At 37.8% G+C, this 26,709-nt stretch overlaps 1 protein-coding gene across 1 annotated transcript in view; it reads left to right on the top strand.

Annotated features, from left to right (window-relative positions):
* unc5a (unc-5 netrin receptor A) overlaps window positions 1-26,709 on the top strand; it is a 354,681-nt gene that overhangs the window by 208,739 nt on the left and 119,233 nt on the right. Inside the window, exon 3 of the mRNA XM_052013762.1 lies at window positions 14,859-15,002. Within this exon, the coding sequence (XP_051869722.1) occupies window positions 14,859-15,002 (144 nt within the window). The remainder of the gene's footprint in view (window positions 1-14,858; window positions 15,003-26,709) is intronic.

The following is a 26,709-nucleotide window of genomic DNA, read 5'->3' as shown; positions in this document are numbered from 1 at the left end:
TCTGCCGGGTGCTCCATTCTTCTCTCACCTACCAAAAAAGGTAATTGGTCACTGTAATTATTCTGTAGGGCAGGTAAGTGCCAAAAGAATAAAATCTCATGGCTACAGTGGGCCAAATGGCCAACTGCATCATAGGAAGAAAGGAAATTCAGTTTGGATTAAATATTCCGAACACTGAGCTCATCAGGTAACATACTGTGCTTCCATTGATGGGTATAGCACTTGCTGTCTTTTCTTTTCCCTGACTTTTGGTGCTACATAGTATTCCCTTAAAAACATGTCGACACGTCAAAGGTGAATCAGATACATAATTCAGAGTAATAGCACACTAATTTATTCTCCGTTTTTCATGTTCTTTCGTTTTATAATGGCAGAGTCGATAAGATTGTAAACATAGATGTTAACTGTCTTTTTTCGCTGTAACTCCTACAGACCATCTGGTCACTTGTGATTGACGACTATTTTCTAGCTTTTGAAGAGCCCAAATATGTGCCTTAGAGGACTATTTAATTCTCACTTCTTTCACAAACATTTGACATGTCTGCTTACCACAGCTGACAGATATTTCTTGACACCCGACTATTCCTGTCACACCACAGGAAGTTTAACCTTGGATTTAATGGTGATTTTGATTATTCTTTTGCCATTATTACTTAATTATCAATTTAATTATCCAGATGAGGCAACTCCCCTGTGCATCTGATTAATTCCCAAAGCAATTCAATGCATCTGTCTGTCTGTAAGAATGTTAACAGCTCACACATCACCTAAATGAAGGCTTTTGACACTTGAGGGCATTTTTCTCCTGTAAACTGTGCTCCTGATGTAGATTTTTGTAGACTTTCTGAATATCATGTAATTCAGTGTTAATTTTAAATTAATTAGCATCATAATTTCATTATGTCCTATCCAGTGTACTCAGCAAATATGAGTAAATCCTGATACTCTGACTGAAAAATATGAGGCAATGTATGACTGACCTTCACTTCATTTCATTCAACATTTGCTCTCTGTAGCAAAGTGCAGGCAGAAGAATGACATTAAACATCATCAAGGAATTAGTCCTCGAGCAGGGAAGTCATTAAGTGAAGCAGCCTAACAGTAACAAGTGGAGAATTGGCTGGATAGAAGTGAAGTTGAATCCAACAATCATTTCAAATATGATCTTGCTGAAGAACAGTTTTGATGGATTGTACCATTTATGACTGCTCCTCTTTCTTAACTTCTTATTCTCATTCTCTTTTACCCTCTTTTACCCATTTGGAAATGTTTTCAAACCCATTATAAATTTAAGACATCTCATGACTAAACTGATATTTTAAAAGTCTTTCCCCACACCCCCAATGAGAATGATCCATATCTAATTTGAATATTGAAATGAGGCCTGGCACTTAAACCAGCAGAAGCTGAGAATCCCTTGGCTATGTTCCTCCTGTTTGTACCCCACCGGTCCTGAACGCACTCCCACCTCGCTATTAAAATGAAAACCCATTTGATTTTGTATGTGCTTATAGTATAATGGGCAGTGATCTCATTGAGATACAACATTCTTATGGGAATTGACAGAATACATGGAGAGAAGATGGTCTTTCCATCTGAGGTATCTAAAGAGTCAAGTCAGTCTCATTTTTAAACTCCAACCCACAAATAATAAAGGCCAATATGCCACTTGTCTTCTGAATTGCTTGCTGTACATGCATGATAACTTTATTTCATGCACAAGAACATCTAGATCCCTCTGCACTCCATTTAGATAATAGTCTGCCTTTTGATACCATTTAGCAAAGTGCATGACCTCACACTTTCCTACATTAAACACCATTTGCCACATTTTTGCCCTCTCACTCAATCTATCTATACCCAGTTGCAGAACCCAAATATCCTCATCATGAATTTGGTACAGTCAGCAAACTTGGATAACCTGCACTCTGCCCCCTCCTCCAAATCAATACTCTAGATAGTAAATAATTGAGGACCACACACTGATCCTTGTGGTACTCCACTGATGACATCTTTCCAGTCTGAAAAAGAGCCGTTTATTTCCAACTCTGTGTTCTTTGTGATAACCGGTCTTCAGCCCATGTTAACATACCACGCCAATACCTTGAGCTCTTGTGCAACAGTCTTTTATGTGGCACGTTATAAATGCCTTTTGGAAATCCAAACACACTGTCTAAGGTTTTCCCTCTACTGAGATGGCTTGTTGTATCCTCAAGGTTCTACAAAAAAATTAACAGATGTAATTTCCCTTTCATAAAACCATGCTGGCTTGGTTTGAAGGTATTAAGCTTTTCTAAATGACTAGCTATTTCTTCCTTGATTTATGGATGCCAGTATATAATAGACAACAAATGTTAAGTTAACTGGCATGTAGTTTCCTACTTTTTGGTTCTCTCCTCTCTTGAACAAGGGCATTGCATTTGCAGTTTTCCAATCCACTGATACCCTCCTGGTATTCCGTGAGTTTTGAGAAACCAACCTCTGATTTTACCACGTTTGCTGTCACTTCCTTTAAGTCTTGGATACAAACTTCTGGGTTTGGGCAACTTCTCTGCCTTTAGTCCCTTTGTTTTTTCTGATATCTTCTCCCTTACGTTAGGGATTGATACAATTTCTTCTCTCCTATTTGAAACCCCATCTGTTCTTCTTGGAACATTTGCAGTGTGCTCTACTGTGGGGAAAAATAATGCAAAGTATTGGTTTAAATTATCACTATTTGCTTGATTCCTGTTACCAACTCCTCAGTTTCACTCTCCAGGGCTCCCACATAGCTACCTTCTTCCTTTGTGTATGTCCACAGAAGCTCTTGCTGTTTGATTGATGTTACTTGCCAGTTTTACTCTCATAATCAGTTCTCTGTCTCTTTAGATCTTTAGTCCTCTGCTGATTACTGAAAAATTCTCAATCCTCTGGTCTACCACCAGCTTTTGCCACTTTGTATGACCTAGTTTTGGATTTAATATTTTATTGGCTTCTTTTATTAACTGTAGGTGATTCACCTTTCTCATTGAGTTTCTCCATTTGATTGAAATAATTATCTGTTGATCATTATGAAATAACTGCTTAAATATCTGTTGATGCTCATCTACTGACCTTAGCCTATTTTCCAAACCTGTCTAGACATCTTTTGTTTTTTTAATTGCCCTTATTTAAATTGAAGACATGGGTTTTGGACCTGAGGTCTTGGCCCTCAAACTATATTTGGAATTCTACCAGGTTGTGATTGTTACTCACTAGAGAATCCTTGACCACAGTATCCATTATCAATCCTACGTTAATACACTTGACCATATCTAAAATGGTCTGTTTCTGTGTAGTTCCTGTAGTATTCAAAGAATATTGTTCCCTGTATCCACCCCGTTTAATACATCCTCAGGAGACTAGTAAAGTTATTAAACATAATTTCCCTTTCCTAAAACCGTATTGATTCTGGTTGATTGTCTCATGATTTTCCAAATGTGCTAAGATTTTCTAAATAATTCTCACTTGTTAATTTGCTGCAGAAGCTCAAAGTCACCTTTTAAAGATTGTTGACAGGTGATTCAGCCCATCATCCATATTGGGGCATTAGTAGCTGTGTTGAGACCTCTGGAGTTAGAGATCTGAGATGACTCTTAAGTTACTGAAACACTTGTCCAAGAGATCTTGAGCTCCCTTATATGCATATAATAAAAGTAGCTTTAAGGAAGCAGATTCATTCCTCCTTGACGCTCCCTGCCACCTGATAATACTCAGTGCCGATTCTGGGGTACTGGTAATCAATTAAGATCTGTAACTTCAGAATTGGGTTTTGTTTATGATTTTTTTTGTTCTATTGAGTCTCCGTTCATAATTTCAAATTAGAAAGCAGGATTTTGACTAGGCAACTTTCTTTATATAAACAAAATGAAAATAAAAATGTACATTTTATTCCAGCAAGAAGTGTACGGGACAATATAAATGTGAGACAAATCAATGCCAATTATTACTGACTACCTTTTATGTTAAGAGTCAGTTTTTATTTAATCAGTATGCAATTAATTTCTATTGAGATCTGTAATTTTGTTATTTCTTGAATTCACAACAAACCAGAATTAAAAATTAGCCTTTTTCAATGAAGATTACATCGTGCAATTACAATAGGTTTTATAAGGATCTTATTTTGCTTTAAGAATTATTTATGTTGATAAAAGATGAAAAAGCTCCATTGAATCATAAGTTTGTTATTCAATGATTGCAATGCATTGGATCTTGGGTAAAGCTATAACTAAGAAAAATTGAACAGGATCAGATATAGCTCAGGGGTGAAAAAAAGTAGATTTCTGGCTACAAACACAGAGCACATTGATTATGTGTATTTAGTCGTGAGGGTGAGGGACTGCAGTGGCATACGTTAACAGGATAGAAATGAAAAATATCAAGATAATGGGTTAGTAATGTCATGTATTAAATATTTAACCTACAAATGAATGCTATCAGCAGAATCAGCAGCCAATTCATCCCATTGTTTCAATAGCTTATTTTGACATAAATTGTATCAACATAATTTTATTTGAACTATTTTTAATCTGCTACTTTTTAATGGACAGATCTGCACATTAATTGGCTAAGCACGTTTAAGATTATTCTCATTAATATGGATGAATATGGAGAATGGATTTTAAATATCTTGTCCACATCGACTTGAAGGTCTTGTTATGTTGCTGATACTGTCATGTATTATTAATGTAGTTAATATAAAATATTATAGAACAAATTAATAAAGAACTGCCTCATTATTTGAAACACCAGGTTTCGAAAGTAATTTATGTTCATCAATTTTTGACTGGATCTGTTTAATTGCATTTATGCTTCCAGCCATACAAGTGTTTTACTGAAAAGGAAATTTGAGAGAATGAACAATGCACCTAACTTGTTAAACTTAAACTAAAGTCATTCATAGTTAAAATATCAAAAATCAATACCTTCTAATTACTAAATAATACATTGTATTTGGAAATAAATCATTGGATTGTAAAATAATGAAGTGTGTGCTTTAAATTTCAGGGTTGTAAAAGTAACTTGCTGAATATTAAACTATATTGACCACTGTAACTAATTCTGAAATGTTTTCAGTTATTCAAGGGTACTTTGGCAGGGTACCACAAAATATTCATTGCTACCACTATCCATACTTGTACTGCTATGACCTTAAAATGCTCGAGTTTGCCAACCTCAATTCTTTCTCTGTCCAAATGGTTTATTTATATTTTATTTATTTCAAAGGAAAATATGAATTGTCTTTATATCAATGAAATTTCTGGAACCAGTATACAATGAGCACACCAAACCACTCATTTTAAAGACCACCTTCATTTATTTGTCATTCTAAAATATGGCTGTGAAAACAGAATGTAGTGGGCTGAGTATTGCAATGGAAATAATGGTGCTAACAACAGCGCTCAACATTTTTAACAAGTAAATTGGACAGTTTCAGTGACAGAATGTCCACAATTATTTGCATAAATCAGCAATTTGCTAACCAAGATTTCCTACACCTTTGGAAGCTATACAAGAATAGCATCTTGCTGAGAAGTTCACCATTGATGCAGATTTAATGGTATGAAGTTGCTGTATTTACTTGATTTATATCTACCTAACTCACCAGGAACAAAGTAGCTGGCGACTAGTCGAATCCAGTATCTTTAAACATGACGTGAAGATGTAATTAATAAACAGCCTTTTAGGTTATGAAAATTGACTTTAATGAGTAAAGAGTCTCATTCCATCAGATTTTAATTATTGTTGGGTACTTAAAAGCCAAAGTAATATTTCTTACTTTTTCTTTTTAATCTAATAGTTCTCTCTAATGTTTGATTTGACACTTTAATATTCCAACTTCAAGTTCAGACCCTCCTTGTGTTGCTCATTAATGATTCCTTAATCTCATTATTTACTCTGTTCGCAGGACTCAGATCCTCTGTAGAGACTGCTTTTCTTTTTGGCATTAGCTCCATTTTCATTTTCCATGTCCCTATTGAATACTCTCACAGTTGTGTTTCTAAGGATCTGCTCCTGTACATTTATTTAAAACTAAAACATTAACCATACCTTGTGTGTCCTTTCTCTATGCTTCTTACTAAATAGTCTCTGCAGAAAATATTATCTAAAGTCTTTCTGCTCAATTATTAAACTGTATAAATAACTCTGAAATGATTTAATATTTTTACAGTTAAGCATATTTCCTATTTGTGTATAGTCAGCAAATGTTGATGTTGTGTTGCAAATGCTAAATCCAGGCAGCAAACTTCTAGAAAAGATTGTATTTTATGTAATTCCTTTCACCTTCTCACAATGTAGCAAAATACTTAAATAACAAACAATTACTTTTGAACTGTAGTCATTAGTCTCGTAGGAAGACCATGAGAAATTACTCAGTTGCCATTTTTCTTCCATTATAAGAATTCCCCATTTCATATCTAATTATCTCTCTACATCAGTATCGAAAATATTTATGGATATAATTTACACCTTCACTTCTTGGACACAGCAAAGGACATATTTGTAATGGTTGATAACATAGTTTACTATTTAATCAGTGAAGAGAAATTGATGTTCAAGGATTTTAAAATATCCTTTACAATTTTCGTGTACATTTGTCAAGTCTATTTTTCACGCATCCCTTTCTAATTTTTTCTTATTTTGATTTTCTTTCATTTTAATTTTGCATTTGTAATAATGCCTCCTTAAATTATTTACATTTATTGGGAATGTGTCTGGTTTGAATGCTAATCACCACAGTTTTGAACATACCTCACTGTGCCCTGTTTCATTTGCCAATGGTGTAATCCAATCTCTTTCAGTTAGTTTAATTTCTTTGTAATTAAAATAGGATTTAACCCATCAAAATTCTTAATCTTTGACAGTTCTCTTTCCTTTTCAATGTTTATAACAAAACACTGTTTATTGGCTCAAGCTCATTATTGTGCTACAAAAAAAACTTCACACTTACCAACAGAAATCTATGGAGAGAAGCCAATCTGATGCATGGTGGCTTCAGATGTAAAGCCATCATGTAATGAGCCCAGAACAAGATTCACCTACAAAACTTCTGTCAAAAAAACTTTAGACTGCCAAGTCACACTTCCTGGTTTAGTTGTCTGTCACAAATACTGAATATTTCTGATATTTGAAAATATTTTTAAAAAATTAAAATTGGATCAAAGCCATAAAAAAATAAAGAAACAAACCACTTAAAACATCTAAATAAACCCAAACATGTGGAGGGGAAAAGGAGCAAAAATATTAACTCTCTCAGCTATTCTTCTCTATTGGAATTGATGGATAAGATCTCCCTGTGCCAAGTCCAAACTGCCACAAGTTGTTTAAGCAGATTCTCCACCATAAGGACTGGGAAATCTCTGCACTTTATGCACCCTTGCTGGTCTCCATGGGAAGTTCGCATCTGGGCACTGTTGCAAAACACCCGACTGCAATGTGGAGACTTCACTTTTGTATGGAAAAAGTTGCAGTCAGTTACATAGAGAAATCTTGGCTGTTATAAAGATGACCGTTGATGTTTTCTGGCAGTGTCCTGGCTGTTATGGTTGATGTTTCCTCCAAATCCCCTCATCCATATGTCCTGCTTCCCTAAATTAGTTTCCCTGTGGATTGTTTTCATGACCATGTGCAGTCAGAAGTGGCAAATAAGTGATCCATCTTGGCCTACTTTTGAGACCCCCAGCATCACAGAAGGCAGAATCCTGCCAACTTGATTCCCTCCACATGACACTGAGAAACAGTTATGTGACAGGCAGCATCCCAGCAGCAGTGCTGAAAAATGGTGAGCCAGAATGAGCTGTGTCTCTGGCCAAGGTATTCCAAAACAGTTGAAACACTGGTATCTCAACTGGACCAGCCTTGTAAATATGAGATTATTAGAGCAGGTCAGAAACTTGATGCCCTGTGGGGAGTGACTTGATTCTGACACCACAAAGCCTTTTCTACCATCCACAAGGCACAGGTCAAGCAAATGATGGAATACTTACCCCTCTTTTGGATGAGTGCAGCTCCAGCAACTCTCAAGAGGTTAGAAACCATCTAGGACACTTGATTGGTACCTCATCCACCACTCTAAATACTCATTCCTGCCACCGATGCACAATGACTGCCTTGCATACCATCTACAAAATGTATTGTTGTTACAAGGTGCAACTATTCTGACAGCACCCAGCAAACTGGCAATTTTTACCACCAAAAAGGACGTCAGCACCTGAAAGACCAGCAGCAACAGACTTCCCCTCTGAGTTCCACACAATCCTGCCGAGGAAATATATCACCAAGCATTCCTTCATTGTCATTGGGTCAAAGTCCTGGAACTCCCTAACTAACAGCACTGTTTGAGTACCTTCATGAGAAGGACTGAAGTAGTTCAAAATGATGCTTCACCGCCACCTTTTCAAGGGCAGTTAGGGATGAGCAACAAATGCTGGCCTGACCAGCTTCGCCCAGATCCTGGAAAATGAATAAATGGGGCAAATCAAAATTCTGATTTAGAAACAGGTCATGAATGCTGGTTAGAAACCAGAGCCTGGAAATTCCACACCATGTGAGAATGGGTGCTCCATAGTGGGCCCTCAACTGTTAATTGCTACCCGTCTGTACTTGTACTACTATGACATTAATGTGCCAACCTCAATGTTTTGTCTGCCCTAATGGTTAATTCTAATATCTATCATGTACAAAAGAAAGATGTGCTGACATACCATACATTATGTGATTCTCTGCTGGCAATTGTTACTATCCCTATCATCCCTGGTGGTAGTACATGGAAATGGCTTTCACACAAGCAAAGGGTGTGGATGGAAACACACACCATGTTCCACCAACAGCCAATGTGACATCAATCGTTGGAGGTAGACATGTGAAGCTGGGATGTCAGTGTTTGAAGGCCCTCCAGGAACTCGAGAAAGAAGGCTGCATGCGCTACCTTCTTATAAAAACCTGCAAGGTTGAGGATAAATTGCTTCCTCTTCAGTACTGGGAGTGGAAGATGCCCTTGCATGACTTATTTTAACATGGGTTTGCCATTGTATATCAGCTACTACTTGGACTTTACAAAGCAAGGCCTTAGTTCAATGATAAGGAGGTGCAAGGTGATTAAATTTACCCAAAGGAAGAATAGCCATGCTGGGGGACCCTTCACTGTCAGACTTCCCAGATGCTTTCCAGATACATTTAGGTATTTTACTTACTATTGGAATAGACTTCTTTACTAAGTATGTGTCCCTTCTGTCAAAACCTGCATTGTTCACATATGACATATTTGCTGCAGAAAATCATGAGAGTTAGATTAATCATGAATGCCAGTTGAAGGCACTGAACTCTCCATGGTAATCTTTGTGTGAGAGTGTCAAATACAGTGACTGAATTTAATGAAGTGTATCTGGTAATCACGGTGCTCAAGCTTGTTTGGAAATCTAATTTTAGATGAACTTCATTTACTTGGCATATAAAACTGTTGTATTACACAATAGAATTTCTAACCCCTTACCTCTGCAAAGTAATTTACCATAAATTAAAATGATTTTTATTTTGCCATGAATATAGATTCATTGTGAAACACAATATGGTGGAAATTTATTCACTTTTATTGATGCTAAATGCATGATGTAGTAACATACATCCCTTGGACTCTGCCTCTGGAACCAAGTTCTGTCGAAATCAATTGGATCAAATGTCAACATATGAAGATTACCAGTTTACATAACTAGTACATTTAATAGTGGATCATTTTCCACACTATTAGTTTTGAAAACTTTGCACCATCATAGCTTTTATGAGTGAACATAAGGCACGAGAAATTCAGTTGCACAGACTACGTTTTGACCTCTGATTCAATTTCAGTGGTATGGTGTAATACTTCCTGAAATTCTATTGCAATCGTCTATTTGTATGTCACACTTTCCCCCTGGACATCTGTGCACATTTGAGTGATCAGAGGCTTTTACAAACAATTTGAAAGGATTAAATAATTATTAATAAAATAAATTGACTTAAAACACATTTAAATGATATACATTAATTGAAAACATTAAGGTTTGACTGAAATGCTTCTACCTTTTTCCGACAGATTGGATGAGAACTGCCATTGGGGTCAGTGTGCTCCTGATTTCCTCCCTTGTGCTTTGCAGTGAGGTGCACAGAGTGCATTTAACTGTGTTCCTAAATAAATTTATAATTATTTTTAATTATTTAAAACTGTTTAAACTGTTTCTAAGTGTGTCTGTTTATCTCAGTGAAGCGTGTAAAATTCTTACAGAGCTTATCAGAACAGATGCAGAGTTGATGTTTCCTCTGGGGTGTCTAGAACGAGGGGTCATACTCTCAAAATAAGTATTCCATATTTCAGTACAGAGAACAGGAGAAATTTCTTCACCCAGAGGATACTGAATCTTTGGAACCTGGAGGCTCAGTTACTGGGTATATTCAAGTAGAAATGGATCAACTTTTGGATGTTAATTAATTGAGGGATTTAGAGTTAGTGCAAAAAAGTGGCACTGTGGTAAATGATCAACCATGATTTTATAAAATGACGGAGCAGTTACAAGGAATCCACATCTGCTTCTATTTGGTAAGTTGGCACTCGAGGACTTCCATGCCTTGCAGTATGGCCACAGCAGTGAGGCCTTGAGCTTGATTGGACCTGCTGGGCTGGAAGAGGTTAGCGGCACTGCAGGAGATGAGCATGAGCCTCAAGCCAAGTCAAGCACAATGTGGTCCACTCAATAAAGTAAAGCCATAAAAAAAAATCTAAACTCTTCTCAATCAAGATTGATGACCCTGTTCAAATGAATGGGACCGTGCAATGCAGTCTGCCATGTTTTTCTAACCAAGCTCCCCGTTTTATTAGCTTGACTTTTTTTTCTTATGATATTGTCTTAGGTCAATTTGAAAGTTCCTTAGTGAACTAATGTTTTAATGAGGAAACTTAGAGCTGATTTAATTGAAGTTTTCATGATTCTGAAGGGAATTAATGAAGTTAATCCTGATAAATTATTCACAATGGTGAATGGTTGAAACTTAAGAAAGTAAAGGTTAAAATTTAGGGAAATGGAATACTTTTAATGGGCATCTAATTATTGGCTGGGTGATAGAAAAGACAGTTTAGAACTATGCAGGTGATTTTTTAGTTTTACAGTTTCCCTTAGTAAGTTTGTTTGCCAGGAGTGTGTATTTTATATTCACATTCACATCATTTACTAACCATTCATTTTCAAGGTATTTAGTGTTGGTGGCAACTCCTACTCACCAGAAGCACAGTGTTGAAAAACACACTTAAGTTGAGCCTGTAAAAGTTACCCATCTGAAATCCCATATTGTAGTACTGATAGTTTTGGCAAAACATGTCCCCAAATCAATAAAGTAAGTCTTGAGTGATTCCTCCTGTTGATATGGTTGAGTTTATTGAGAAAGGGTTGTATTTCTCTGTATGTTGGTGCAAATCATAGAAATATGATAGACCCAGATGAAATGGAAAATTTTAAAAACTATTCTTTTTAGATGTTCTTCTGATTCAAAAGCAGCAGCTAGTGACCAGTTGGGATTGATTGAATGGTTATTGAAGTGCAACAGGAGAGATGTCTGCAACCTTCCACTATCAAATTAGATTCCCTCCTATGGTGCTGCAGATCTCGGCGGGCTCATCGCTCAAATAGATTGATGGGTTTACAGGGAGCGCTCAATCAGAATTTGAGAAATTGAAGCATCTAACAAACAATGATACTGTATTGCAAAAGGACATGGTGTACCCAACTCCCAACCTAATCAGTGTTTCAAAGAGCAAATTACTAAGTGACCTGAAATTCTTCAGGTGATCTTCAGTCCACCTGTTAACTCCATAGGAGAGTTGGTTGCTTGGGGTTGTGCCACATACTGCATTTCCTGCTTGCGTTGTTAGAGGAAGGATCATTGTCTACTTCAAGGTCTTCTAGGAGGGGAGCTTTACCTTTGGTTAGATTCTTTTATCACTGAAGGCGCCCACGTCAGGAAATCAAACTGGATTCCAAATAGAAAGAGATTTAAAAACAATGTTTTACTCGGGAGTGTGACAGGACAAAGACCAGGACAGGAGGGTCCTGGCTGAGGAGGTTGCTGATATTTCAAGTAATCCCATAGCAGGTGAGGTTTGAGATGTGCCCAAAGTAGTGTTTGTGTCCTCCCACTGAACTGATGCCTTTGGTGTGATAGTCATCCTTGAAAGTTATTGCTACTTCCTATGGTGAGCACAGTGATACTGGTTTATACAGTGATTAGTGAGGTGGTGAGAGCTGCATCTACAGTCAGAAGGACTCCCAGAGCTCGTGACATGAATGATCCCACTGTGCTGCTCTGGCAAGATGAGCACCCTTCTCGGATCATGACCCGAGGAAATTTGAAACCTGCAAATTATTCCAAAGTTGGAAAAATGCCTGGTGATGCAAGCTGTGGTGGGAAAGTCTTCCACCACATTGATGCACTCCAATTCCAACCTCCGGCTGCAGAGTGGAGACTCACCTTCCCTAATGATTACATTTATTTGAAAGGAAATGTTTTCCAGTTTTCATATTTGTTGTTTATCTTTGAAAACACATGTAACGTTACAATGTATAATGTTTTTAAAAAAACTTGTGTCAAAACAATCACACGTTAAAATTTTGCTTCAGAAATTTGCCATAATCTGCAGAATGGTGTGATTCTGTATGTGTACGTGGAATTTTGCAGGTGTTGCACTAAGTGTGATTGATGCCACTATGAATCATCATTTATGATGCATCAATATTTATTGCACTGCTTTGTAACTTTCTAATTACTGATAAAGCAAGCATGAACCTTTCCAATATGTAAAACATACTGCTTTTAATTTGCAAAATACACCAAAAAGAACTCATCGCAGTTGGGATTTTGCATGGGTGAATTTGTATGATTTGCTTGGAATATTTTAGATTCCTCCCTTTTTAGCTAGATCTGTCTTTCTGCTGGTGGGTAATCAATAGGATGAGACATGTACCATATGAATACATCACTAACCCACTCAAACTTCCTCCCAGGATCCTTGTCATCCACATGGAATGGGTTATTCTGCACTCTTTTGTTCTTCCTTACAAGGACCATGTTATTTCCCCAGATGCCTGAAGTAGATTCTCCAGTGATTATATGTACAGTCAGTATTTTTTCTATGTGCTCCCAAAGCTGGAAGGAAGAACAAAAGAGTGCACAATAACCCATTCCGTGTGGATGACAAGAATCCTGGGAGGAAGTTTGAGTGGGTTAGTGATGTATTCATATGGTACATGTCTCATCCTATTGATTACCCAAAGCTGGAAGCACAGCTTTTTAATTGTTTCCCCGCAGAGGCTGAAGTCTGACTTACTAGGCAATGCAGACTTGTCAGTGCCATCCAATGGCCCTGGCGGCTTTCCTGTGCTTCTGTACATCCTGTTCTACCAAGTCAAGTGCAGGGGAAACACTTTCTGCCTGTTCAAATTTCACTTTCCTTTGACTGAAATATCTATTTTGTACAACTGGAATTAGCTATTCACATCATAATACATGAAGTTTAAAACATTGTAGGTTGTCCATTTAAGAAATAGTAGCCCTGGAGGTAATGAACAGCCATCTGTGCAATATTTCACACCAAACTGTAAGGAGGACTATTTCCATGAGAAAGTATTGCTTTTGCATTTCTCATGAAGAAAGGATGCTCTGAGGTGCTTTTGAAACATTCACAGACTTATTGTATAAATCAATGCATCGCAACATAACATCATGATGTGTCATTGATGAGAAAACTTTCAGAAGTAGGTGTATATTGTACTCAAATTTTCTGATTTTTTTAAAAGAATTTAACAGTTGAATAATATGGGATGAGGCTGTGATCTTTGACAGTCAACAGCTGGTTATGTTGTTTAAGAGATATTCTTTATAATATGGAGAGTATTTTAAAAATGTTTAATATTAAAGACAGGCAGTAAAAATCAGAGAAGCTGCAATGTAATCCACATTGTTGCAATTTATAGTTGTGCAGATATACTAATTATAATGCTTAAATACATCTTAGGAAATAAGATTTTATTAATTTTTATCTTAATTGTACAGTGAAACATGCTATTTATTTTTTTTACTTATCTAAGAATGTACAAAGTGTGAAATTCATTTTTTGTTAACATTCCTTACAGATCATGGAGTTTGGCATTTTTTTTACTTGTCCATTTAGCCTGATATATTCAATTACTTTGCTGTTACAAGGCCATGCTCTCTCCTCTTTGGTTCTTCTTCAGCAGGTTCAGCAAGCTGAAACAGATATTCTTACTAATATTGGAATTTACCATAGTTGTTTCAAAATTTTACATAAATATGCAATATCTGAAAACTATATTGCATCAACATCTGTTGGCCATGAAATCTCTGCTGCTCAAAAAGATAAGCACTTTTCAGCATAGGACATCACCAGCTGAATGATTCCCTCCAGGTCACGTGTCATTTCACCTCTATGTTTACCACCTTACTTTCATATCCCCTAGTCAATATATCAGAATGAACTACCTGGAGCTTTCATGGAAGCACCATTTTATAAAGAAGGCCCTTTACAATTTTTGGAGAAACTCGAATTGACTGATAAATATGGTCTTCCCAGCTTACCTGAAACCTGTGAGCAAAATTTCTGGCATATGAAGCTGATGTAATGGTAATCCAAAAGTTGAAATGATAGATGTTACGTGGGCATTCTCTACTTGAAGGAGAGTGTGATAATTGCAGCCAAAAGCATACTTAAACTGTTATTGTGAATTGCATGGTTTATGGTAAGGCACATTGGAACTGAAGTCTTCAGGCTTTGCTGATAAAATTGTTGTTACCTACAGGGCTCATGGTACTGCAGGTTAGAACTGATATTTCACGCCAGCAAGTAGAAAAGATGTTTGGCTTAGAAGAATATTGGTGCCAGTGTGTGGCATGGAGCACCTCGGGCACCACTAAAAGTCGAAAAGCTTTTGTCCGCATAGCATGTGAGTATCCAAATTTTTCCACAGGTGCATCTTGTATGTCAATATTTATTAAGATTGCTAAAATTTGTAACTGTGCTTTTGAAAAGTTATCTGCATGGTTCAGTTGCTTATGTTTTTTGCCATCATAGAAAGCTGTTGAATAAATAATCAAAAAACATCTATGCTAATAATGTTTACATTATTAGTCAGCTGAAATAGCAAATCAAAATCCCACCTGATCTTGATGGAGAGAAGCAATCAGCTATTCTTGCATTATCTGAACATGAGAGTCTTCACTAATATTCAACATATTCTTCCCAGAAGTAATATCACCACCATGAGAATGTTTGGGTTTTGGAGCTGAATGTTAGCTACCATAGGTCTAATTTTTTTTGATATAACTTTGTTTGTGAAGTACTTGAGATTTCCTGAGCATGTGATGAAGTGCTATTTAAATGAAAATTGTTTTTGCTGTTATTTTTTTAAGAAACATTTAAAATGTATGGAAGAATACCTAAAGAATTTCAAAATGGTACACTGGGCAGGAGTTCCTGTTTGGTTGCATTTCTTCCTCAGTGCTATTTGACTGAAATCAGCAAAACCAAAGATAAAGATGTTTCCAATTGCATGTTGTATCCATGCAAATTTGAGATTTTGCACTGTGTTAGTTTATAAACATTGTAGTGGATCTCTCTTCCCCGTGAAATTGGCCATATCCATAATCAAACTTAATCGTGCTGTTCTCTATCTGATGTTTTTAAGGAGGTTCTGAATATTAGCTTTTTTTGGTTCAAAGGCTCATTCTGAAATCTTTTGCATTGTTTACTTGATTAAGAATCTGATCCCATTGTATACCATTACATTCATTTCCAGCTATGTTAATAAAACTGCAATAAATTGCATCAAAATTAAAAGAAAATTCCCCAAAAATGCAACCTGATTGCATTGGTTCATGGGGGATTTTGTGTTTGGTAATATTCAAATAAACATGATAGACAAATGAGAAAGGAAGCTTCTTGAAACTACTGCAAGGAGACTCTTGACCTTTATTTATAACATGTCAGGAAACTTATCATGATTTGCACAATGATGCAACTGAATACCAGTTCTTCACAAAGGGAAAGATCAGTTTGTAAATTCAATGTATGGCAATATAGTATTTTCCCAGATGTGAAAATCAGATCACTGAATTGTAATAATTATTATTTGTTCTCCTTGTCTTCGAACTGCAAAATATAGGACTTGGGTTATAAATATAAATCACATTCATTATGAGGACAGATTTCACTTGATTTCAACTTCCGGTTGGGTATAGAAAAAAATAATGCAGACCATCTCATTTTTATGATTAGCAATACTAAACTCCAAATATCAGTAGCAAACTTTTTTGGGACCTATCATTTAATGCCACCGCAGTTCCTATGGGCATAGGTGAACTGAAGGATTGTACTTCTCTTAACAATTTGTTCTACTGCTAGTCATCAGTCTGTTAATCCATCCCAATGCATTCCTGTCTGTGTGCAATTTCCTTTAGTGTAAATCACTTCAGATCAAAGCAAGCAGCTTATCTCTACAGAATCTGCAGATTTACTTACTTTCCAGTATTGGGTTCTGTTTGCTTAAAAGTGGGTACAGCCATATTCTAGAAAGGATTAATTGAAGAATCTGTTTGCAGAAAACTCCCAGGCTGCTTGCTGAGAAAACCAATTTTACTGGCCAGCAGACTCTACTATTGTGCATGGTCCATCATCTTTTTAAACAACTAAGATCAACCTAAATCTTTCTTTCAAACTTTTATATTAAAATTGTAATGTTATAAATTTCCATGATAATTATTCTTACATATACCTCTTACACCCCAGGAGAGAGGAAAAAATTATTTCCCATGCTCTACCATTTTAATGTGCAGTATGTAGGTCGTATTAGCTCCATCATGGGCACAAGCTTCCTCACCAACGAGGACACCTTTAAGCGGTGGTGCGTCAAGAAGGCAGCATCTATCATGAAGGACCCTCACTATCCGGGACGTGCCCTTTTCACAAGACTACCGGCAGGAAGGAGGTTCAGGAGCCTGAAGAATGATTCAGGAACAGCTTCTTCCCTTCCACCATCAGATTTCTGAATGATCCATGAACACATGAACACCACCTTATTATTCCTTTTTTTTCTTGCACTATTTATTGATTTTTGTAATTTATGTCTTTGTACTGAACTGCTACCACAAAGTGACAAATTTCATGTCAGATGTCAGTGATAATAAATCTGATTCTGTTAAGATTCATGATATTTTCTAAACATGTTTCAAGCATAAATGTATTGACCAAATAGACCCAAATATATTCAGTGTATATTTCACCTTAATATTTGAGTAAATTTATCAAGGGCGTGAAAACATTATTCAATATCTTGCATGTAAAATAAGATTTGGACACTTCTTTCTCCAGCTTTTTGTTTCTTTTCTTCAAACTTCCATCTTCATATTTCTTTGACCACTGCATACTAAATCATATATTGCACAAATGCACTCCATTTGGTCCGTGGCTTTTGTTTGTCAATTCGAGCTATCTACTGTAATGTACAGTGGCATGCAAAAGTTTGGGCACCCGTGGTCAAAATTTCTGTTACTGTGAATAGCTAAGTGAGTAAAAGATGACCTGATTTCCAAAAGGCATAAAGTTAAAGATGACACATTTCTTTAATATTTCAAGCAAGATTACATTTTTATTTCCATCTTTTACAGTTTCAAAATAACAAAAAAGGAAAAGGGCCCGAAGCAAAAGTTTGGGCACCCTGCATGGTCAGTACTTAGTAACACCCCCTTTGGCAAGTATCACAGCTTGTAAACACTTCCTGTAGCCAGCTAAGAGTCCTTCAATTCTTGTTTGGGGGATTTTCGCCCTTTCTTCCTTGCAAAAGGCTTCTACTTCTGTGAGATTCTTGGGCTGTCTTGCATGCACTGCTCTTTTGAGGTCTATCCACAGATTTTCAATGATGTTTAGGTCGGGGGACTTTGAGGGCCATGGCAAAACCTTCAGCTTGTGCCTCTTGAGGTAGTCATTGTGGATTTTGAGGTGTGTTTAGGATTGTTATTCCTGTTGTAGAAGCCATCCTCTTTTCATCTTCAGCTTTTTTAAGACGGTGTGATGTTTGCTTCCAGAATTTGCTGGTATTTAATTCAATTCATTCTTCCCTCTACCAGTGAAATATTCCCTGTGCCACTGGCTGCAACACAAGCCCAAAGTATGATCGATCCACCCCTGTGCTTAACAGTTGGAGAGGTGTTCTTTTCATGAAATTCTGCACCCTTTTTTCTCCAAACAAACCTTTGCTCATTGCGGCCAAAAAGTTCTATTTTAACTTCATCAGTCCACGGGACTTGTTTCCAAAATGCATCAGGCTTGTTTAGATGTTCCTTTGCAAACTTCTGACACTGAATTTTGTGGTGAGGATGCAGGAAAGGTTTTCTTCTGATGACTCTTCCATGAAGGTCATATTTGTGCAGGTGTCGCTGCACAGTAGAACAGTGCACCATCACGCCAGAGTCTGCTAAATCTTCCTGAAGGTCTTTTGCAGTCAAATGGAGGTTTTGATTTGCCTTTCTAGCAATCCTACGAGCAGTTCTCTCAGAAAGTTTTCTTGGTCTTCCAGACCTCAACTTGACCTCCACGGTTCCTGTTAACTGCCATTTCTTAATTACGTTATGAACTGAGGAAACGGCTACCTGAAAACACTTTGCTATCTTCTCATAGCCTTCTCCTGCTTTATGGCCATCATTTAATTTAATTTTCAGAGTGCTATGCAGCTGTTCAGAGGAGCCCATGGCTGCTGATTGTTGGGACAAGGTTTGAGGAGTCAGGGTATTTATGAAGCTTTGAAATTTGCATCACCTGGCCTTTTCTAATGATGACTGTGAACAAGCCATAGCCCTAACAAGCTAATGAAGGTCTGAGACCTTGGTAAAAGTTATCTGAGAGCTCAAATCTCCTGGGGTGTCCAAACTTTTGCATGGTGCTCCTTTCCTTTTTTCTCTCTAAAATTGTACAAAACAAAAATAATACACTAATCTTGCTTAAAATGTTGAAAAGAATATTTCATCTTTAACTTTATGACTTTTGGAGATCAGTTCATCTTCCACTCACTTAACTATTCACAGTAACAGAGATTTACAAACTTTTGCATGCCACTGTATAGAGTCATAGAGCAACACAGCACAGATACAGGCCCTTCGGCCCAACCAGTCTGTGCCGACCATGTTGTCCACCCAGCTAGTCCCAATTTCCTGTGTTCAGCCCATATCCCTCCAGCCCCTCCCCTCCAGGCACCTATCCAAGTGCTTCTTGAATGATACTTTTGAACCTGCTGCAACCACTTCCTCTGGCAGCTCATTCCATATACTCACCACCCTCTGTGTGAAAAAGTTGCTCCTCAGGTCCCTTTTAAATCTTTCCCTTCCCTAAATCTATGCCCCCTACTTTTGGACTCTCCTGCCCTAGGGAAAAGATGGTTACCGTCCATCTTATCCATGCCTCTCATAATTTTAAACACTTCCAGAAGGTCACCCTTCATTCTTCTACGTTCCAAGGAATAAAGACCAAGCCTGACCAACCTCTCCCTATAACTCCGGCCCTCTAGTTCTGGCAACATGCTCATAAATCTCTTCTGCACTCTTTCCCGTTTAACCATGTCTTTCTTATGACAGGGTGACCAAAACTGTGCACAGTACTCTAAGTGTGGCCTCACCAACAACTTACGCAACTGCAACATAATATCCCAACTCCTATACTGAGTGTCTTGACTGATGAAGTCCAGCGTGCTAAATGCCTTTTTCACCACCCTGTCTACCTGTGATGCCGCTTTCAATGAACTATGCACTTGTATCCTTAGGTCCCTCTTTTCCATTACACTCCCTAGTGCCCTACCATAAGTCCTACGCTGGTTTGATTTTCCAAAATTCATCACCTCACACTTAAGTGTATTGAAAGGCATTTGCCACTCCTTGACCCACTTCCTGAATTGATCAAGAACCCCTGTAATCTGCGATAACCCTGTGCACTATCAGTAACACCTCCTAATTCTGTGTCATCTGCAAACTTGCTGATCAATTCTTGCACATTCACGTCCAAATAATTTATATAAATAACAAACAACAAGGGTCCCAACACTGACCTCTGTGGCACACCACTAGTCACTGACCTCTATTTAGAGAAACAACCTTTAACCACCACCCTCTGCTTTCTACCTCCAAGCCAATTTTGAATCCAATATAATGACGATTTTCTTATTTATCTGATAGTTCCACTATACTCTTCTCTTTAGTCCATTCCATTTAAAATGCCCTCACATTATTCTTATTCTGGTCCCAGATCTTTACAACTGCTTTCCAGATTTCCTATGTTATTTCTTCCCAATTCCTACTTGTCACTACTCTGGTATATTTTAGCATTCTCTGTTGGCATCTTCAGGCTGTCTACTTCTCAACCTGTGCATGTCCTTGAGACCTAGATAAGTCCTTCGCAACTGGCCCTCTCTTCTTCCAGTACCATCTCATAATGTCAACCAAATCACATTGTTCCCTTCTGCTTCCAAATCCATTCAACACCAAACTATCTCCTCTTCCCCACATACCCCAACCCAATGTCTATCCCCTTCCAAACTTCTCCATTAGACATAGACAACAGCAATAGAGATGCTCTCAGACTCCAAAATGATCACTCAGCTCTGTACCCCAGCTCCTACTCGTTCAGCTCCAATCTGCTAAATTCTAGTCTCCTAATCTGCACTAGATTTGAACATTTTACTCTGTGTGTACTCTCGAGGATCAGCTTTGCACCCATGGTCACGGTCTCAGCTGCCCTTCAAAATCACTTCAATCCTAAAGCTATAATCATAACACTGTTCGCAATTTTCTTCGTTCATTCTTGTGTGTGAGTGTTGCTATCGATGCTACACAGATATGCAATGCTTATTATTTATATATGCTTTTGTATCCTATTCACTCTCCTTTTTCCTGCACAACCCCAGCACCAACACAAATCCTAATCCCCTGTTTATTCCAGCCCAGAAGTCCTTGAATCCTTTCTGGCCCTTGTCTGTACTTCTCCCCAGTCCCTTTTTCTCTCTTATAAAGCAGCACTTGTTTGGCAGCCCAGCCCCACTGAGGAGTGATCTCCAAACCAGAAAATATTACCTCCCATTTTAAAGCATTTCTTAGCTTTTAGACAACATAAGAGATGGTAACTGAGTAAATTAAAACTGAAATGTAGCTAGGAGGCACATAGAGACATTGGGAGATATAGGAAGAGGATGAAATGCAAAAATATATATGAAGTAAGAATGGAACAAGAGCTGGATTTAGACATGGAAAAAGACTGATATAATGGGAAGCATATATTACACACAAAAAAAGTGGAAAGCCAACAGTAATAATTAGACACTGATAAAGAAGCTCAGGCAATTACAGGGAGGGAAAAGTAATTTAATTTGTTCATGAGATTTTAATATGTTGTGTTAGGGATTATAAAATTACTATTGCAGATTAATGCATTTTCCCCATTCACGGTGACCGGTGCCACCAGAGAATCACAGTATTTTAGTAGCTTGATATTAACAACTTTAAATTTTAATTTTGATACATGAAATATCAGAATCATTAAAATAGTCAGCTGACAGATAAATTATACCCGAGATAAGTAAATTATATTGCTGCAATTTTACTAAATTCTTTAACTGACGATTCAAAATTGAAAGTAGTTAATTTCACGGCACACTAAGTAATTAAAACAATTTAATTTTTAATTAATAGGAACTCAAATAATGTAAAATCATGATCCCAAATTAGATTTGAAAATGCCAATTACTGTTCCTATTATCAACCACCCCAGTTCACACAAAATACTCCAAATCAACATGATCGGAATAAATGTCATACCATTGATTCTACTGCAGTCTATTTCTTTTCTCTCTCATGGGACGCAGGTGTCGAAAGGAAAGGTCAGCATTTAAATGCACAGCCCTAATTGCCTTTGTGATGATGGTGGTAGTGCTCTGCCTACTTGAAATGCTGCAGTCCTGTTGGAGAAAGTACTCTCCAGTGCTGTTGGATAGAGTCTTCCAGGATTTTGACCCAATGAGAATAATGAAACAGTAACATGTTTCGAAGTCATGCTGGTATTGGTTTATTATTGTCACTTGTACCGAAGTACAGTGAAAAACTTATCTTGCATACCGATCGTACAGGTCAATTCATTACACAGTGCAGTTACATTGAGTTAGTACAGAGTGCACTGAGGTAGTACAAGTAAAAACAATAACAGTACAGAGTAAAGTGTCACAGCTACAGAGAGTGTAGTGCAGGTAGACAATAAGGCGCAAGGTCACAACAAAGTAGATCATGAGGTCAGAGTCCATCTCATTGTCCTGGTCAAATCACGTAGATGCCATGGCCAAGAAAGCTCACCAATGCCTCTACTTCCTCAGGAGGCTAAAGAAATTTGGTTTGTCCCCTTTGACTCTCACCAACTTTTACCGATACACCATTGGAAGCATCCTATCTGGATGCATCACGGCTTGGTAGGGCAACTGCTCTGCCCAGGACCGCAAGAAACCGCAGAGTTGTGGACACAGCCCAGTGCATCATAGACACCAGCCTCCCCTCCTTGGACTTTACCTCTCGTTGTCTTGGTGAAGCAGCCAGCATAATCAAAGACCCCACCCACCCAGGACATTCTCTCTTCTCTCCTCTTCCATCGGGTAGAAGATACAAGAGCCTGAGGGCACGTACCACCAGACTTAAGGACAGCTTCTACCCCACTGTGATAAGACTATTGAATGGTTCCCTTATACAATGAGATGGACTATGACTTCACGATCTACCTTGTTGTGACCTTGCACCTTATTGCACTGCACTTTCTCTGTAGCTGTGCCACTTTACTCTGTACTGTTACTGTTTGTACCTGTACTACCTCAATGCACTCTGTACTAACTCAATGTAACTGCACTGTGTAATGAATTGACCTGTACAATCGGTATGCAAGACAAGTTTTTCACTGTACCTTGGTACAAGTGACAATAATAAACCAATACCAATACCAAGGGAACCGTTCAATAGTCTTATCACAGTGGAATAGAAGCTGTCCTTAAGCCTGGTGGTATGTGCTCCTGTATCTTCTACCTGGTGGAAGAGAAGAGAAGATAGAATAACCTGGGTGGATGGGGCCTTTGATTATGCTGGCTGCTGAGCAAATGTTGTAGTTGGTGGTCATCCTTTCAGATCCTTAAAGTCGTGAGATAGGGAGGTTCTGCTAAAAGAACCTTGGCAAATTGCTGCAATGCATTTTTTATCCATGATGTACTAGTGGTAAAGGGAATGAATTAATTCTGCATTATTGCTTAGTTTTAACTGATGAATTCAAATAGTATAATTTCAAGGAAGCTTAAAATCTGTTTCTTGAAGTGCCTGATTCCCAGACTTGCCACTGTTTAAACTGCTTGAATTATATTGCGCACTGCTGTATTGCAGCCAGATCAATTCTCCATTTGTATGTGCAAAAGTGTGCATGTGCAGCTTTAAAAGTAATGCCTTTGATTGTCTTTGTGTTAATATCTTCCCCAGAGTCTGTGGACAGTCTGTTCAGACAGATTGTATGATACAACCAGGCTGCTGGCAGCCTGTCATTTGCATAGTGGGCTGAAGTAGCCCTGGCATCAGAGGGATGGCAGAAAGCCAGTAGTTTTGGTGATCTGGGTTGCTTCTGACAGAAGCAATATTGCTATATTTATATTGAGTTTATTAGTAACAGAATAGCAACAGTGCCATTGGAAATAATTTTCTGTGTACAATAAAACTCTGATAACCCGGCACCCTTGGGACTTTGGTTGTGCCAACTGGCAGATTTTCTGGACTATTGGATTGTATTCCCAATAATATCTCTACACACATTTAATTTACTTTGTTTCAAATGTTACGCAGTGGAATAATAAGTTTTCCAGTGAGCCCAGTAAGCTTAAAGGGACTGAGGGAAACTGGGTCCCTTAAGTTTAAAGGGAGAATGAGAAATGGGACACAATGAGCTTAAAGGAAGTGTAGAAAACAGGGTTCAGTAGTGAGGCATTAGTGAGTTTTAAGGGGGGGGGAGTGGAGGAAACATCATTCTGTGAGCAGGAGTTCTGAACAATCTGATAGCGGATTATTGGAATTTTACTGTAAGTGGAATTTTGGAGAATCTCCTGCTGTCATTATTCCATAGAATGTTCTTTTAAAACATACTTCTTACAAAATCAGGAATGAGCCTATACAATGCACATAAAAATGATTTATTAATCCAGGATGTCCGGCTTGGATTCAGTTGTGACATCTCTGGCAGTGAGACCTGCAGCAAACCTTGTTCGGAAGAGAGACCATTGTAGCCATGACCCTTAACTTTCATACAGTTCTTTTCAGAAATACAAAATTAAATTCTGCCAAATCAATTGATGTGATAGAACATAGAACACTACAACACAGTACAGGCCCTTTGGCCCACAATGTTGTGCCAACATTTTATCCTGCTCTGAGATCTATCTAACCCTTCCCTCCCACATAGCCCCCTATTTTTCTCTCAGTGTCAGATGCTCAGCAAAATATTAGGAAGTGATGTATTGACCCAAGACTTTGGATGCATAGCACTTGTAGTTACAGTGCTACACATAAGAAAATAGATATTTAATTTCTAGAGTAAGGCATGCTTGGGATAATTTTCAGGTTGAATCAAACTACATTCTAATTCCATTTATGATTCCTCTACCCCTGACCCCAACTCACACCCCTTTGGCAAAAACTGATGACCTGTCTTGACCCCAAAGTCTCAATTTGTAAACCTTCTTGACCTTTGGGTTTCAATTCACAACTCCTCTTTGCCCTCAGATCCTAATTCATAGCTCCTCTCGACCCCTGCAATCCAATAACCAGGGACCCAACCACTGGACCTCTCTTAAACACTTCATGCTTGTAGCTCTGAACTTTTAAGCCATGAGTTAATGACCTTAAATAGTCATTGTTGCACCATGCAATGACAAATTAATACTCCCTTGTTAGTGCTGCAGAATTTCTAGGCAATTATTCATGAGTGCCAATATTATGATCACATTATGCACTATATGTGAACAATAGCATGACAGGGCTCCCTAATTGTATTGTGTTGCTGAAGTTCCCAAACATAGGGATTCATCAATATTACTCTTTTCCATCTGAGCCCATGTGAAGAGAAAGGTTTTCATTAAAGTGGCAAATTTTAGCAACACCATATTCAGCATGTAAGCATCTCCTAAATCAGCAGATATTTTTCACTTTCTGGTAACCTACTTAAGGTGAAAGCAGACTGCAATGATCGTTCATCATTGACCAAGCATATTGTCCTCAACTGTGGCTATTGAATTTTTTACAACAGTTATAGAATCAAGTCGCAGATACAGACTATTGCCAGTAGCGGCTCGTTAAGGATCATAATGTAAGCATCTGGAATCCTCATTTAACATTTTTCAACACATCAAAACCTAATCTATCAGCTCCTTTCCCAATGTTGAAGACAATAATTACTGTGCGTTCCATAAATTTACAATAGAAGGACACCTAATAATAGTGAGAAGGAGCCAATTTGTGATGAACTAGATTAAGACTTGGAAGCACATTAAAATGGTGCAACTGCTAAAACGCGCAAGGGCAAGAAGTCTGCTACCTCATAAAATCATCCATATATTCAAGACCAATTTTAACTCTCTGCTTTCTGCTCATTTGAGAAGTTAATATTAAGCATTACATACCGCTCTGATAATCTTCTGCTTCCTTTTATTCACTTATAGGATGTGAGAGTAATTGCCTTTGAGAAAGTGGTAGTTTCCCGTTCTAGGGAAAAACTGATTTTCATGCATTTATACCTTGTGTATATATGCCTAAGATAACAATAAACTAGAAGGTACTTCCAGAGATTTCCAGGATTTAGATCCAGAAATGAAGATTCTGTATTTTCAAGTCAGGAAGCCCTGTGACTCAGTTGAGAAGTTGTAGATGTCATTCCAAAACACCTGTCGTCTTTTGTCTAGGCAGAGAGATTGCAGATTTGGCAGGTGATGTTGGAGTAATAGAGGTGAACAGTGTAGTTTGTGGATAGTACACATTGTAGCTACGAATGATTAGTTATTTGTAAAGGAAGTGAATGTTTCGGGGGGTGGATGAGGTGTCAGTCATGCAGTTTGCTTTGTTCTGGATGGGTGTTAGTGATAATCAATTGGAGAGTGGCTATGTCTGCCTGACACAAGCAGAAGCTTTGTGAGAGTATGACTCAGATAGGATCCCAAAGTAACTTTAAAAAAAACAACCAGTTAGAATTAACAACATAGCTGATAGAATTGGTTTAGCCTTCTAAAACTCCATATTAGGAAATTTGTTGGCTCTGTCAAGTATTCTTTTCTGGGGTCAAAATTTGCATATTTAAGCTGCTCCTCTAAAGGGACCTAACTGACCACAGACTTGCAATGAAGTCTTGAAACAGTGACTGCAACACTCTAGTATGAAGTGCAGCTTATATGAAGGGCCTGAAATTTTCAACCTTTGTTCATGGTTCAGTTTGAGGCTTTTATTTTTAGTTTGTATTTGTGCCTGCAGAATCATATATTTTCACTTGTAATAAAAACACTCAAAAGATGCCTCGGCATCTGTAAAAATGCAACTAAATTAAAATTGGTAGTGATAAAA

The sequence above is a fragment of the Pristis pectinata genome, chromosome 4 (assembly GCF_009764475.1).
Source record: "Pristis pectinata isolate sPriPec2 chromosome 4, sPriPec2.1.pri, whole genome shotgun sequence".
Classification (NCBI taxonomy): domain Eukaryota; kingdom Metazoa; phylum Chordata; class Chondrichthyes; order Rhinopristiformes; family Pristidae; genus Pristis; species Pristis pectinata.
This window is presented reverse-complemented; position numbering and strand designations above follow the sequence as displayed.